The 14,861-nt window shown below is 54.6% G+C and overlaps 3 protein-coding genes across 3 annotated transcripts; 1 reads left to right on the top strand and 2 right to left on the bottom strand.

Annotated features, from left to right (window-relative positions):
- Positions 1-1,117: 1,117 nt before the first annotated feature.
- Positions 1,118-3,043, bottom strand: PHACADRAFT_246056 (uncharacterized protein). Its single transcript, XM_007389616.1, has 11 exons — positions 3,009-3,043; positions 2,789-2,950; positions 2,614-2,734; positions 2,448-2,554; positions 2,289-2,395; positions 2,231-2,232; positions 2,029-2,175; positions 1,849-1,898; positions 1,766-1,789; positions 1,300-1,707; positions 1,118-1,249 (listed from the first exon to the last, which is right to left on the bottom strand). The coding sequence occupies exons 3-10, from the start codon at positions 2,633-2,635 to the stop codon at positions 1,300-1,302; spliced, it is 867 nt and encodes a 288-aa protein (XP_007389678.1). The 5' UTR covers positions 2,636-2,734; positions 2,789-2,950; positions 3,009-3,043; the 3' UTR covers positions 1,118-1,249.
- A 4,678-nt stretch (positions 3,044-7,721) lies between these two features.
- On the top strand, positions 7,722-8,217 carry PHACADRAFT_246052 (uncharacterized protein). The gene has a single exon (XM_007389615.1). It carries the CDS (start codon positions 7,787-7,789, stop codon positions 8,177-8,179), a length of 393 nt encoding a protein of 130 aa, XP_007389677.1. The 5' UTR covers positions 7,722-7,786; the 3' UTR covers positions 8,180-8,217.
- Positions 8,218-8,681: 464 nt separating this feature from the next.
- On the bottom strand, positions 8,682-9,912 carry PHACADRAFT_203457 (uncharacterized protein; the record flags this gene model as incomplete). Its single annotated transcript, XM_007389614.1, has 6 exons — positions 8,682-9,099; positions 9,159-9,194; positions 9,246-9,292; positions 9,439-9,557; positions 9,703-9,797; positions 9,850-9,912. The coding sequence occupies 6 exons, from the start codon at positions 9,910-9,912 to the stop codon at positions 8,683-8,685; spliced, it is 777 nt and encodes a 258-aa protein (XP_007389676.1).
- Positions 9,913-14,861: the final 4,949 nt, after the last annotated feature.

The following is a 14,861-nucleotide window of genomic DNA, read 5'->3' as shown; positions in this document are numbered from 1 at the left end:
GACCTCTTCGCCCTCACCTGCAGTATCTGCACCTTCCACGCCATCCATGCGATGTCGCGCTCTATCCTCCACCGGCTCGCCGTGACGCGCTTTGGCGACATCAAACCCTTGAAGGCAATGCACCAGATGCCATGCCCAGACCTCACCCGGGTTGCCGTTTTGTTTACATTTCCAGTAGACGTTGCTTTCGGACGTGGCGGGACGCGGCTGGCGTGCCGTGCTGGCAAGACTTTGTGAGCGGTGACAACGTACACGAACCTGGCTGGTCTCAGGACCTACCTCGAACGCGCCGTGCCCCATCGCAATTTCAATCCCGACAACGGTAGATGGACGCCGGGCTCACTATTCCTGACATCACCGCCCTGCGCAGCTCCCGCCAGCTCTGCGCGCGCCGCGGCGAATATCTCCAGGGTCCGCGCCGCTCGATGCGAAAGCCCTACTTCAGTCCTCTACAGCGAGCCCGATGGCCCGCGAAGACGAACACATCGCGAATACTGCGCTCCCCGCGTCGCAGCAGCCCTCAGCACCGCTCAATTCGACCCCGCCGTCGCAAATAGCGTCTGGGAGCAGTCTCGCGCCACGCAAGCAGATGTGGCAGATATTGTATCAGGTGTTCATGCAACGAACGTCTCTTGAGATGGTAGAACACCCGTCTCGGTATGTCTTCGTGTATCGATGCGCTCGTGGGACCGCTGACGTGGTCAACTTCTTTTGTGTGCCAGCTTACAAGTCAAATGATCCCGCCAGGCATGATAGCCGTGGTACCTGCATCGCCTCATATCCAAATTTTGTCTCAGCAGTCTCGAATGCAACTCGCGCAGGTGACAGTGCCAACATCACCACAATTCGGACGCCTGCAGTACGCGCGTGCGCCTCGCCGATGTCGATGTGAAGCTACCGGAGTAGCGAAGGTGACGACGACGACCAAGTGCAACGCCCGCCGCTCGTGTGTGTATTGAGGTATTGTCCAGGAGGGACCAAACGAGAAGCTCGCGATGGACGAAAGTAGGCAAATACTGGACATGTGATCTTACAGCTTGTATATACAAGTAAGAGACTTGTACCACCGAACTCCTAGGAACGCGTTGTGCCATCCAAAAGGGACAGAATCCTGAGAGGAATATAAAAAGCGGACGCAAAATTGGAGCAGATGCTAAACATGAAGCGAGGTACGAAACTAGCATTGGGCAGCACGATGGTTGGTGATCGCTGGCGACCATACAATCATGGCGCAATCGTATATTGGCACCTGCTTGACTACTTTAAGCTTTCCTGACATACATATAGCAAATCACGCACCTAATCTGCAGCCATGGAAAGTCCAGTGACCGTTCCACACGGGAAAGTGGACAAGCCAACGTTTTGTTCTTCGTCCGCACGCTCGATGAGTCGCAAAATCCGGGCGACGTCGGCTCCTGTTAGTTTTTCCCGACGCGTCATCGACGGGCCTGCCTGGTGCGCAAGGTCCTCTTCGAGTCCGTCTCGTGGCTCTTGCGCTACACAGTGGCTTTCATCATTGTCTTCTTCAACCTGCTCCGACTGGCCATGGTCCAGAGTCTCCCCGATATTCCCAAGGAAATCAGAGGGCACCCTGAAGCTTACAGAGAAGCGAGAAAAGCGCTGCGCGTCCGAGTTGTTTTCGCTGGCCTCAGCGGCGTGTCCGAGCTGGCGGAGGTTGAGGATGAAACGCTGCACCAGCAACAGGGGCTGTAAGCACCGTCGCCTAGTCAGTGATCATCTCTGTTTCGGTTTAGGACATCGTTACCGCGAAGCAAAACACATAAGATACCTATCAGCATAAAGTCAGAATATTTCTGATGAAATGCATTCGGATTGCACCATACTCACAAAACCAGTCAAGGGTTGTAGAGCACTTAGACTGAGCAGCGCGCTCGGAGCTCTATGTCAGACAGAGACGTTATAGAGTTACTAACGTGACATGATAGCTCACAGAAAATAGAGGGTGCCTAGACCGATTTTCCTTGAGAGCGCCGTATATGGATAGGTTCAAGACAGCTAAATGCATACCATCTCTGAGCAGCACAGTAGAGATCGACGAAGTGAGTTTGAGTCGCCGCATCTCCCGCCAGTGCGCGAATGACTTGATCCACGTTAGCGCTAGGACAACGATGTCACAGGCTGAGGCGACTATACTGCTACTTATAAGAGTGGGCACTGCGGGCATGTCAATAATGCGCGGAAGATACAAAACAAAGAGCATCAAACACACCCCTAGACAATACAGTCAGCGCACAGCTAAACGGTTGTCGCAGCTGGCTGGGACATACCATATAGAGCCCAGCTGAGTCGGCGCCATGTTGGTGAACTCGAGGCATTCGACGAGCGGCGGACTCTCTGAGCTCATAAAAATGAACGAGGTGAGTACCCAGATGAACTAGATACAAGTCAGCAAAATTAACTATGTGACTGATGGAGAAATGGCTCACGATGTTTAATCCAGCTGGAAGCATCCCAAGCGTCAGCACAATTGCTGGGAAGACATACTTCATCCTCGAGCCCTTCCAGAGCGCATACATGCGCAGAGCGGAGACTACTATGCAGATAATCAGTCTGTTTCAATATGATTTGGAGGCGAATGTGCTTGGTGCTCACCCGAGATCAGGACCGCACCCATCAAGTGTACAAGCATTTGAGGCGTGTAGCTCGGTTTACACCTCATATGAGGTGCAGCGGCTTATCAGCGAACACATTCATCAGAAAACGTGACGTACACCTGTAGAGCGGTACCATAAGCCAATCTACCCTTAGGCTTCGGCAGAGTACTCACACCAATTTTGTCTATCATCTGGCAATACAACGGACAGAAGTGGGCCCAGGACCATGAGCCACCGGATGATCAGCAGCAGCAGCGATGTGGCCGTGAATTTCCTTTTCCATACTGCCGCAATTTCTTGGTCAAGTGTTGTAAAATATTCGTAGACCACAAGGCCTGACAATGAAGATTATTCAGCAGAGTGACACTGAGGCTTGGCGACGCAGCGACGTACACAGTAGCGAATAAAGGGTGTAGTCTTGCACTAGACTGGATACATGGCGTGATTTGCACGTCAGAGGCAAAGCATGTGTGCTCTAGAGAGAGGGAAGTCGCACTTCTCCGAGCCTTCGTTGGACTGGGTCATGTTGCCTGTGGTGTAAGGAGGTGCTGGCTGGTCGGAGCAGGGAATGAGCGTGCGGTGTAGCTTGACCGGTCGACCCCTCAAGCTTTCAAAGCCTCAAGGCCTCACGGCCAGCGCAGCCCATGGTTGACTCTGCCACATTCAGATAGAAGTATGATGAGATTTCAATTTCAGGATCCATCGCCCGATGCAGTCCGCGTAGGTGCATTCCGAACTACTTCGCCGACAGATAGGCACGCAGACTAGTCGGCACGAAAGCGCGGGGCTAAATTTCTACATTTCAAAGTTTAGCGTAACGCTCAAGCTCCAGATTACGTACATATGCTGGAAGGCTCTGTGGCGTCTACGGGCTGTTTCTCCGACCACGACCTCGCCTCTGTAGCAAAGCTGGGCAATGGCCCAGCGCTGTTGAATTGACAGCTTCTTCTGCTCCGTGTCCTGTCGCGCCCTTCGCGCCCTTCGATACTTCCCGGCCCGGCACGGGCCGCTAGCTGCCCTTGACGGTCACGGCACTCGCATTTTTATCTCCCCTACTATACCTTCAGCACTCGAAAATGCTCATCAAAGCGTTGTAGGATGGCCCGCCATCTCTGCTCGAGGCCGGGACACCGAGAGGCAAAGCCATCGTTTCACTGCGCGTACCGACAACCTCCGTGCGCCCAGCTCTTTCTACGAAGCGGGCAGAGCAGTCTCAACCATTCGTTCTACTTGAAATCGACTTCTATTTGGTACTCTGCAGCGCGAAGACGTCCTAGTCTGCGACCCTCATATTTACCGTGGGAGCAGCGAAGCCGATGTAGGACACGAAGGCATACGCGGATTCCAAGACGTGCGTAGACGTGCGTTCCGCCCGCCTCCTGCCGGCGCATTTGCTGTACTCATTTACATTTTGTTGCACAGATTCTCGAATTCACTGGACGAATGCGCCTGCTGGTATGTACCAAGACACCCGCGCTTGCTGTCGGGCATGCATTATTCCCCCTCCCCCCTCTCCATAGGTGAAGACTGCACGGTGATGACACAAAATGGCCATGTGCGTGCTACGGAACCATGCATTCCTGTCAGTCCCGATAGTACGCGGGCGATTTGGACGTAGTCCGACGTAGAGCAGCTGAGGCCGGTACATGGGCAGGACGATCCTCGGCTGGACGATCCTCGGCTGGACGTAGGCAATACTATAGAGCTCTTGGCGACAGATGGAGATGAGTTACGGGAGCGCAGTAACGAGCGAGCGATTTAGAATACAAAGGTGCGCTTACTGCTCGAACTCATACGCGCTCCGTTATTGATATTGCCCGAAGGCACAGCCTACTCAGCTCAGCTCGTTCACTCAACTCGACGTGTACATCCCCCAGTTCCAAGTCGAGCAACTCGCGCGCACGCACAAGCGTCGAATTGGCGGCAGCACCCGTATGACGACCTCGACCTCAGCCAGCATTTGCTCCCGCCCAACTTCCAGCGACCCCTGGTTAGGCACGTCTGTGCACTCGACAGGCGCGTACCCCCCAATCGACCACATCTGTCTGGTGTGCCGCTGGTCCACCGCCGAATGCGATGCCAGAGAGATGCGATGGCCTCGGGCGTCTCGTGCACACGTTCCGCGACCGCAGCGCTCACGACTACGTGCACTGCTGCCTATTCGTCACGCGCTGCGGCGGGTCCTGAATCGACAACAGCGCGCACTGCAGGGCCGTTGACAGCAACATCAGCGTCAAATACTGCGTCGCGGTCAACAGCAAGACCCCGCGGAAGTCGTCATTATGGCCACAGGGTGCGTGGTGGTATTTGTTGCCTTCTAGCTCGGCGGCGAATTTGACTCAACGTGATTCTTCAAATGCAGCTTTGACGATGCGTGCGTGTCGATCTGCACGCTGCTCGGCGAGGCCGCCAGAGCGGCAGCCCTACTACCTGTGTTAGGCCCTGACGTGAGCTGCATTTGGTACAATTCATCGAAAATCTAGCTGAAATGGACGTGGCTGCAGAGTAGGGAGGTTGGAATGTGATCTACATTGGCTGAGCTCGGTAGTGAAAGACTATCGTGGTTGGCGCAAAATTTGGCGCAAGCGATCGGCGTTCGGGAGGCCATTCCTGTATGTAAGAGCTCTAGGGTCTGGAGTATGGAAGGCTAGCCATAAAATGCTGGCAATCTCTTGTAGGATCGTCTGTTCGTAGGCTCTTTCTCGCTGGAGGGCTTGCCTGGGAATGAGCCGTTTGTCTGGTGCGGGAGCGGCCCGATGTAACCCTAACCCGACCGCGTTCAATCCGGCGCCGAGCGACAAGCGTGTTCGCGCTTGAGGGCGTCGACTCGAGCTCTACGCGATGTCCTCCTCGAAACCAGCGTGCTCGACACCGCCGTCGCTGCCAGTTGCTCTCATTTTTCATCCAGCTCTGCGACGCATCGATAGATCACGTCAGCGGCACACCTGACCAATCCGTCCAGGGCCCGCTCGTCTGATATAATGCCCGCTCAGTCCTAGTATTGGCTGTCCGACTGGGATGGCCGCCTCTCTCGGCTTCGTTCATCACCGTTTAAGCCCTTGCCGCAGCCGTCCTCGACGCCGCCATCTCGAGCCCCGTGCGCACCGCCGATCCCAGTTCGCCGTCGCACATGTCCTCAGGATCCACGCCGCTCCGTACGAAAACTCTAGTTCAATCCTCTACAGTGGATGCGACGTCTCACAAAAACGAAACGTCGTGAATGTTGTGCTGCTCGCGTCGCCGCAGCCGTCCGCACCGCCCAACTCAGTACAAACGTCACAATCAGAGTCTGAGAGCAGCCTCGCATCACCCAAGCCGATGAGGTAGCTGATACGCGGAGGAGATGATGCGTCAGATGTGCAGGCGGGGGGCGTGTTTTCGGACGTTATAATTTTCGTCTTGTTACGTCTCCGTGTATCGGTGGGGTCATTAAACCGCTAACGTTGTCAGCCTTTCGTGTGCCAGCTCACAACCTAAATGAACCCGTCAAGCACAACAACCTCGATGTATGCACCACGACATACACAATCTCGTCTCAGAAGCCTCGAACGTGAGCTACGCAAGTGACAGAATCCGTATTTTGACACCTGCAACACGCGCGTGCACCGTCGTCGAAGTTCATGACGGGCTATCGCAACAGCGAGGACGATGTTGATGAGGTACAACTCATGCTTCGCCTGTCCAGGTGTGCATGATTCCCTGGGTGCGGCGAGCATTTTACTGACCGACCGTGTAGAGTAAATACGGTGTTCATACATTTGACGAACTTGCGGTACAAACGGACATCGTGGGACCAGACCAGGCAAGCACACATTCACAGGTATGTGATCTCTCGACAGATCTCTGTCCCATACTCAAACCTGGATAGCTCCCAGTTTCCCTCCAGGCGCCACCCTAGCTGCGTCCAACGATGCCTCTCGCGTATGGCAGTCCTTTACTGCTCCGCATTCATTTGGAGCATCCCGACGGTGCAACCGCAATGCATTTAAACAGCCCACGAGCGGACATGTCCCTTTCGAGCTCCCGTGGGTGAGGCCATGCAAGCCCTGTCTCGCACGCCGGTGACTGCGTCGCGGAGTGGGCCAGTAAAGACCGCGACGTCTTCGAGGCCTACGGTGGTATCAATGAAGAATGCGGGCGAGAAGCGAAGGAAGGAAGCCCCGCCGTTGTCACCTCCTCCAGCAATTCTTCGTCGACCTGCGATGCTGCCCCCCACCTCCCCGGCTAGCCCAGCCATCCATTCCGCCGCCTCCACAACATTCACTGCGCGCTCCAAGTGATATGTACCACACAACTCGCCCAATGCTCCCTCCGAGCAAAAATTCACAGCCGTCTCCGGGTTTTACGTGCGCCTACCAGCAGACACAGATATATTACAACTAGGCCGTTCCATCGAATACCTTGTGCGATATATATTCAGCAGGATGGCCGGATGGAGATCGATATTCGCGACACGTATTCGACGTACCCCGCTCAGGACGATTTGTTCGTGTCAAGCGCATGGTGGCCGAATCTTTCCCAGTTACTCCCGCTACCGTTCCCTGCGCTTCCATCGGTGGCACCCGTAGGTGCCGGCATGGATGTAGGCCCAGCGCACGAAGTTATGGGCCGAGCTCTTGGCGCGGATCCTGAGGCATTTGCTCGGGGCGCTCCATCGATCCGTCGCCACTTGACGGGCTGTCGACATCGCCACGCGCCCGCCTGCCGACTACAACATAAATACTTCCTCCGGTACCGCATTTGATGCGAGTCGCTGCTGTGAACGGCGAGCTGGCTCCACACACGTCGGCGCCAAGTTTGAAGCCGAAAGCGCGCCAGGGTCCAGCGGCGGCCGGTGAGAAGGGAAAGGCGAAGGGCAAGGAGCGCACCGCCGGTCATTGGATATCGCGCGCTGTGTAAGATGAAGGTTGCGAGCCAGGCTCATAGTGGGCCAAGGAGGACCCCGATCGCTAGCGCAGGAGGAAGCTGACAGCGTGGGCCATGGAAGCTACGTTCAGTCGGACGGACGGATCTCCTACACTCAAGCCGGGTAAACGAAATGCCTCCCTTGGCAGAAGACCTGCAAAAGCGAGCGAGGTGCGTTTCTCATCGTTTGCTTGCCATTCTTGCAAGCTCATTCGTGTTGATAGCTACCCGGATGTCGAGTTCGATGCATACGCGATCTCTTTCAAATGCTCAAGGTACCAAGGTCTCAAACTGTACCCACCGCTACCAAAAGCTCGGAGAGGAGCATGTCTTTAGTCGCGGCTAGAAGGCCGGCTGATAACCCCCTCTCTGCGTACTGTGCCGAACCGCTCCGGAAGGAGAGAGCTGAAGTTGCGGCGGCCAAAGTTAGGAACAAGAAAGATCAAGATCAGCGCCTTCTATCCACCTCGACTGTTGTCTATGCGTCTCTTTATGCTTTGTACCCTGTAAACCTCCACCTCTCTGTCCTCATCACCGTTGATGCCAACCCTGTTTTCAAGCCTAAGCCATCGAAGAAGTCCTTCGCACCTGCGCGGTACGAGCTTGATTTCGCGGCCAAGATGGCGCTTCCCCAGGGTGCACCATGGGGTAGATCATGATCGTTTCTGTGAGTGCGATCAGACACTCCCCTGGCTCACGTCTGACTAAATATCGTACGTTGACAATGCACGCTCAATTAGATGCGCTGCCGGTTGTGCTCATTATCTACGTACCATGGCGGGACGAAGGAGCTGTGGCGGACAAAGCGGACGGATACGAGTTGTACGGACAAGTATAAATATCTGCACCGTCGCATCGCCACGGGCGTCGGTGGCAGGGACTTGAAATCATTTACATATGGAGTTATGCGGTTCGCAGCAATCGATATCTGGTGTGATTCCAAGGGGAGTACGACGGCAAAGACAAGATTCGGTCAGATTTTAAATATAAAATCTGGAGCGTGATATGAGAAGATGCGACCGCCGTCCGCTTCTACGCCGGCACCGGATAGTAAGTCGACGACCATTGTCGATCATGAACTCGTGTCACGGCCGTACATTAGAGCCTGCTCGAAACGCATCAACGTCAGGCTATCTTTGTGCGCGCAGAGCGAAATATTCACCTAATCTGCAACCGTAGAAGGTCCAATCATCATTGCGCGCGGAGGAGCAGACGACCCGATGTCGTCCTCTTCGCTCTCACGTCCGGTGTACCGCGGCACCGAAACAATACCGGCTTCCGTCTGCTCTTCTCTGCGCGTATTCGACGGGCTCGCCTGATGTGCGAGACCCCCATCGAGTCCGTCCTGTGTCTCCCTTGCCTCAGAATATTGGCCGGGGTCGCCATCTTCTTCGGCTCCGAGTGGCTCTGATGGTCCACGGTCCAGAGGCTCGCCAATATTCCCAAGGAAGTCGGAGGGCACCCTGAAGCTGACAGAGAAGCGCGAAAAGTGTTGGGCATCCGAGTTGTTTTCACTGGCCTGAGCGGTGGAGTTGAGCTGGCGGAGATTGAGGATGAAGCGTTGGATCAACAACGGAGGCTGCAAATGGCAACACCGAGTCAATAGTTACCCAATATTATGGCTTATGGAACTGTTACCATATACTTGACAAAGCTGGTCGCATAAGTGCCACCCTGTTGGTATATGATCAAACAGTTTCCAGAAAGATACATTGAAATAATTACTTCTGCGGGACCACTCGAGTAGGTTAGAAGCTGCAGAATGCTCATGCCTAGAAGTGCACTCAGAATTGATATGTTAAATAGGGTCGTTGTAAGGTTGCATGATGCGATAACTTACAGGAAATATAGGGTGCCTAGACCGGTATTCCTTGAGTCCCATCGTATGTAAAGAAGTTGAAGAGGGCAAAGTACATACCGTCTCTGAGTAACACAGCAGTAATAGAAGATGTGAGGTTGAGTCGTTGCATCTCGCGCCAGTGCGCGAATGACTTGACCCATGTCAGAACAAGGACGATAACGTCAGCAGCAATTAGGCTGCATCTTGTGACGATAAGCACTGCGTGTGTGCTTATAAATCACAATATGGTAAGGATAAAAAGTGGAGTATGGCAGACATACACCTAGACAGTGCAGTCAGCGCACAGTCAAGCGGCTGGCGTAGTACCAGAGTGAGACATACGTTGTGTTCAGCTTCGGCGGTATGTTGATGGAGTATACGCATCCAACAAACTGCGAACTATCCACGAACGTGAGTGAGGAGCGTACAGAGTTGAACTGAGTCTAAATCAGTAGAAATAATTACGTAAGCGAAGGAGGGATGGCTCACAATGTCGGTTCCAACTGGGACTGTCCCAAGGGCGAGCACAATCGTAGCGAAGACATATTTCATTCTTGAGCCTTGCCAGAGTGCATACACACGCAGGGTGGAGAATACTACGCAGATAGTCAATTTACTTTCATATACCTTGAGTTTGACGGTGGATGCGCTCGGTGCTCACCCGAAATCAGGACTGTACTCATGAAGTACACAAGTGTTTGCAGCACGTAACCCAGTTTACACCTTGTATCAGATGCAGCTATTTATCAGAGACAATTTCTCCAGGAAACACGATGTATGCCTGTAGAACGGTACCATAAGGTCAGTCTCAGGCTATTCTTGAATGTCTACATACTCACACCAAATTTGTGTATCGGGTAGCGCAAACAGCAAAAGTGGGCCCAGGACCATGAACCACCGGAGTGTTAGCAATAGCAGTGATGTAGCTGTGAACTTCCTTCTCCACACTGCTGCAATTTCTCGGTCAAATGTTATCAGGTATTCAAAGGCTACAAGGCCTGAAAAATTAGAATGTAGGTTATTGAGCAAAGTAGCACCGGAGCTTAGCAATGATGCAACGTACACAGTAGCGAAACATCCACATAGCTGGCTGTCAGACTAGGCACATAGCGTGTGCGTCAGCGGTTGGGTATGCATGCTCCGGGAAGAGGAAAACCGTACGCTGCTAGTTGCGCCTCCTGATCCAGGGCTTGATTTGATTGGGACATGCTTCCTATGGAATAAGAAGGTGCTGCCTAGTCCGCACAGCAAGCCAGACTCACACGCAGACTATATATATACATATACATTGCAACAAATGCAGTGCTGTGAGGCCGTCAGAGAGGCGCGACCTCTCGGGATCAGTGCAGCCTGTGCTTACCCCTACAATCATGTTAAAGTGTACAGCAGCCACAATATATCAATCACTCGATATATGTTGCACTGGTAAGACTTCTGGCGGGAGCAGGTATCTCAAGCTACTTGATAAACAGATGACCTGCACACTGAGTGCTGTGAGCAAACTGGTCGCGGACAGTCAGACAGAGCATCAAAGAGGCGGTGGATACTGCAACAGGATCTGGGCACAGAAGTGCATAATACCGCATTCAACACGGGGTAGCAGATTCCTGGGGTGGGATCAAGGGACCTGAATAGCTATGTACGGTAGATATCGTACCGTACACATATTCGTAACCTCAGATCCCCTACAGTTCCTTGCGCGCCTTCTCATGGCGCACGCTGGTTTCGACTAGGCGAATTACCTCGCTTGCAGGTTGATATACACAGCGCCTTGCACGCCATCTCCTCTCCGTCCTTCTCAGCACTCCCAACCTCCACCGTCCTGGGCACGACGCCGCCATGAAGCATTGAAGTAGAAGCCGTCGCTCACGCTTGGATCAAATCCGCTCGCGGCACGTCGCTCCCCAGGACGTAAATACACTCACCGACGTCGCGCTCTGTGTTAATCGGTGGGGGTACGGCCTCTTCGCCCTCACTTGGGACACTGCACCTTCCACGGCTTCCATGCGATATCACGCTTCCTCGACTGGCTCGCCATGACACGCTGTCAGTGCATGCGCGAACCTGTCCAGTCTTAGGAGCTAATCTCCGAATCTGTCGGGCTCCGTCGCGGTTTCAATCCCAACAACGGCAGGTTGACGCCAGATTCATCCATTTCAGAGGACCCGGATTATCGGCGGAGAGCAAACTGGATTGTCAGTTGCAGCAAGAGTGGGGGATAGCTGGAGGAAGAGACAGGAGAATCTAAGTCTAGACGTGCGCTCCTCGCTCCACTTTCTATGTTTACTCCTAACACTAGGTATCCACGTCAGGTATCAACGCTTCGGCAAAAAGCGACAGGCATGTTTGCGCTCGAAGACATCGCACTCTACGCAATCATCTCCTCAAAACCAGCACGCCCGACGTCGCCCTCGCTACCAGACGTCCACTCCGTCCTAGTTTACGCTCTCTAACTGGGATGGCCACTTCCCTCGGCCTCTCTCGTCGCCGCCTAAGGCTTCGTCACGGCTGTCCCCGATGCCACCGTCGTCCCGAGTCTCTATCGGCCCCACATGCACCGTCGATGACGGTTCGCAGCTGCACATATAACCAAGATCTGCATTGCTGGATGCGAAAGCCTCCCCCTCCCCGAGTTCAATCCTTTACAGTAGACTCGATGGCCGGTGAAAATTGACACATTGCGAATTATGCGCTGCTCGCGCAGCAGCAGCCATCGGCACCGCGCAACCTAGCACCGCCGTCACAAATGACGTCTGAGAACCGTCAAGCGGACGCCGCAATCGATAAACGGAGTAGACATCGTATTAGGCGCTCAAGCAACGAACGGTTTTTGGGAGATGAGATGTCTAGCCTGGTGCGTTTCCGTGTATCGGCGTCGTCAAACTGCTAACATTGTCGAATATTTTACTCTGTGCCAACTTACAGCTCAAATGAGCCCGCTAAGCATACTAAGCGAGGTGCCTGCGCTGCCTCATACTCAACCCTCGCCTTAGCGGTGTAGAATGCGACTGGCGCAGGCGATGGTGCCCATATCGACACCGTTCAGGCGCCCGTTCACAGCTCAGTCAACCGTGCCTGGCGACAGCACGACCCCCGCATTCTCGCTCCCAACCTTTGCCAACCCCGCCGCGACACCTCCCGGCAGCTTCGATGCCCAAGCCATCGCACCCGAGCGGCTCACTGCGTCCCTCTCCGCATCGCTCATGGCGACATCTTGAGGCTCATCTCCTCCCCCCTCCACTCGAGGCCTTGGTAGCGCAACGTCTTCGTCCTCACCTAGGACCGCCGCATGTTCTGTTCCCAGTTCCAGGCTTCCGAACCGACCGCCGAGACGAGAGCCGCTTCGGCGTGCTCGCGCACACGAAGGCGTTCTGCCAGCACGTCTTCCCCGACGTCGCGTGGGTCCTCGTTCACCTATCCCCGCGACATGCGTTGCGGCCGGCCGGGGCACGGCGCGCCTAGTGTGCGGCGCGTCTGGCCTCTGGCGCGCTCGTCGTGCCGACGCACCTTAAAAGGTCACCCCGAGCGGCTGGCCAGCGCGGACCGCGACTTCCGCATGGACTGGAGCCACTGGACCTCGCGGCAGCAACGTGAGCTCGAGCTCATCGACAAGATCCTGGAGGCGCTCGTCGTCGGCGCCGGGGAAGCAGGCCTCGAGGGCTGAAACGCCTTGGCATATGTTTCATTTCTCACAGTTGTGTGCAAGACTCAACGCTCGAACTCCAGCCCCACAATCTGATCGTCAAGGAGTTGAAGAACAAGGTCGCCGGGGACAAGGCCGATTGCGACCTTATCTACCTCCTCTTTGAGACAGCGCTCCCCACCTCTGACTTCCTACTCAACGATCCGACGTCGTTCGCGAAGCGCATACATCGCACAATCTCTTTCGGCCTTGACGTCGACAAGGATAAGTTTACGCCCGCCGCGAACTCGTCAGTGGGCGTCCCCCCACCGGCGGAAGCCGCGTCTGCGTCCGCGATGGAGGAAGTTAACTACAGAGTTTAGGCGCGCCATCTCTCTCGCTCTTCCTCTTGCTCTCTGTTCATCGCCCCCACCTACACTTGCGTCCATGCTCTGAGCATCTCACATCTCATGTTACTGTACGTCAGGCAAGCAATGAACAGTTCATGCATCCGGACAGATATGCTCGATTATTGAATACTCATACCAATTTGTGATAATCTCCGCGCTCGAATGTCTCAAATCTCACGATATCCTTCGCATGCCCTTTCACATCAGTGGCATCGGCCGTCTCTTTGCTTTAAAGAAGAAGCTCCGTGTGCGTATGTCCGGACAGAACTTGTAGACGCGGGCACCTCGTCGCGAGTCGCGACGCTATTGAGTCACACGACAGACTCCGTATAAGGATGCTTTCGACCGAAGGCTGCGCCGGCGCGGTGATATCCCAGAAGATGCTCACTCCAAACACGCGTTCATCTCCCGGATGTCTTTCACCGGCGGCAGGGAGAGATGCAGGGTCTGGAGGGATATGTGCGCTGCAAGGACGCCGATGCTCAGCGCTCAGCGCTCGTGGTCCACACGCTTATGCAAGCGGTCGAGGAGGACGAACTGTAGGACGCCCTCGTGGACGTCCATACCCACATGCTGGGCGTACGCTGGCTCGACTATGCGCTGTGGCCCTCGGCTAGCTATTCCTTGAGCATTTCTAGGGTACATGTGCCCCAAACGCGTGCGGATTTCCGCGCGCCTTGGGAGCATGTGAGCGATACCAGTGCAACAGTGTGAAGTATATGCGCCTTCGAACACTGAACTCAAGCCGAGAGACCCGACGCGTCGGTCGTGCTGTTGACGTGGAGGCGTGCTCAATTCTACATGGATGGGATGGGATGGGATGGTTTCGAGCCAGCACACGGTGGCTGTGGCTTTCCCGTTGATGGCGTAGATTAGCCGTGAGACATGAATCAGAAATAGATCTGTTCCTAACCCGCCATCCCGCCCTCGAGTCCCGCCTGCTTCCAAAACAAGTAAGTCTATTTGTACGAGACAAATAGAGGACGGGGGGCAGTTTGCTCAAGGCGCTGTATATTCTGCAACGGAGAGAGAAGAAAGTGGATTTCTTGAGGCAGGTATACACCACAGCAAGCCAATGCTTCTTTTCGCTGCGCAATACTCAGGCGCCATCAACCACTCCAGTGCGGTTGTAGACTTTGACCGAGTGAGCCTCTCAAAGCTGTTATCCCGCAAGCAAACAACAACCCCATGTTCCGCAAAATCCAAGTAATATGCTCAGAGTCAAGTTATGCCATGGGAGCTATGCAAAATTAGTGAGTCGCGTCAGGAGTGTCTGCACTGCACTTGCGAAAGCAGATGCACGCTGACCTGCTGGTCGAGCACCTGGTGGGCCAACTCCCTGGTACAGCGCCCGGCCCTGTCTCCAGCGTAGAGTGAGCTAGATACGGGGCATAAACTGGGACCAGTGCCAAAATTCCTGTTGAGCCAAGCAAATATCTTCCCGACTAATTGATGTATTCAGCATGTGG

This window comes from Phanerochaete carnosa (assembly GCF_000300595.1).
Source record: "Phanerochaete carnosa HHB-10118-sp unplaced genomic scaffold PHACAscaffold_1, whole genome shotgun sequence".
NCBI classification, from domain to species: domain Eukaryota; kingdom Fungi; phylum Basidiomycota; class Agaricomycetes; order Polyporales; family Phanerochaetaceae; genus Phanerochaete; species Phanerochaete carnosa.
This window is presented reverse-complemented; position numbering and strand designations above follow the sequence as displayed.

Coding starts and splice junctions, on each gene's coding strand:
- PHACADRAFT_246052 (XM_007389615.1), top strand. CDS start 7,787: ATGCTCAAGGTACCAAGGTCTCAAACTGTACCCACCGCTACCAAAAGC.
- PHACADRAFT_246056 (XM_007389616.1), bottom strand. CDS start 2,635: ATGGGTGCGGTCCTGATCTCGG. Junction 1,899..2,028: donor TACTGTGCTGCTCAGAGATG/GTATGCATTTAG, acceptor TCTGACATAGAG/CTCCGAGCGCGCTGCTCAGT. Junction 1,790..1,848: donor TACAACCCTTGACTGGTTTT/GTGAGTATGGTG, acceptor TTATGCTGATAG/GTATCTTATGTGTTTTGCTT.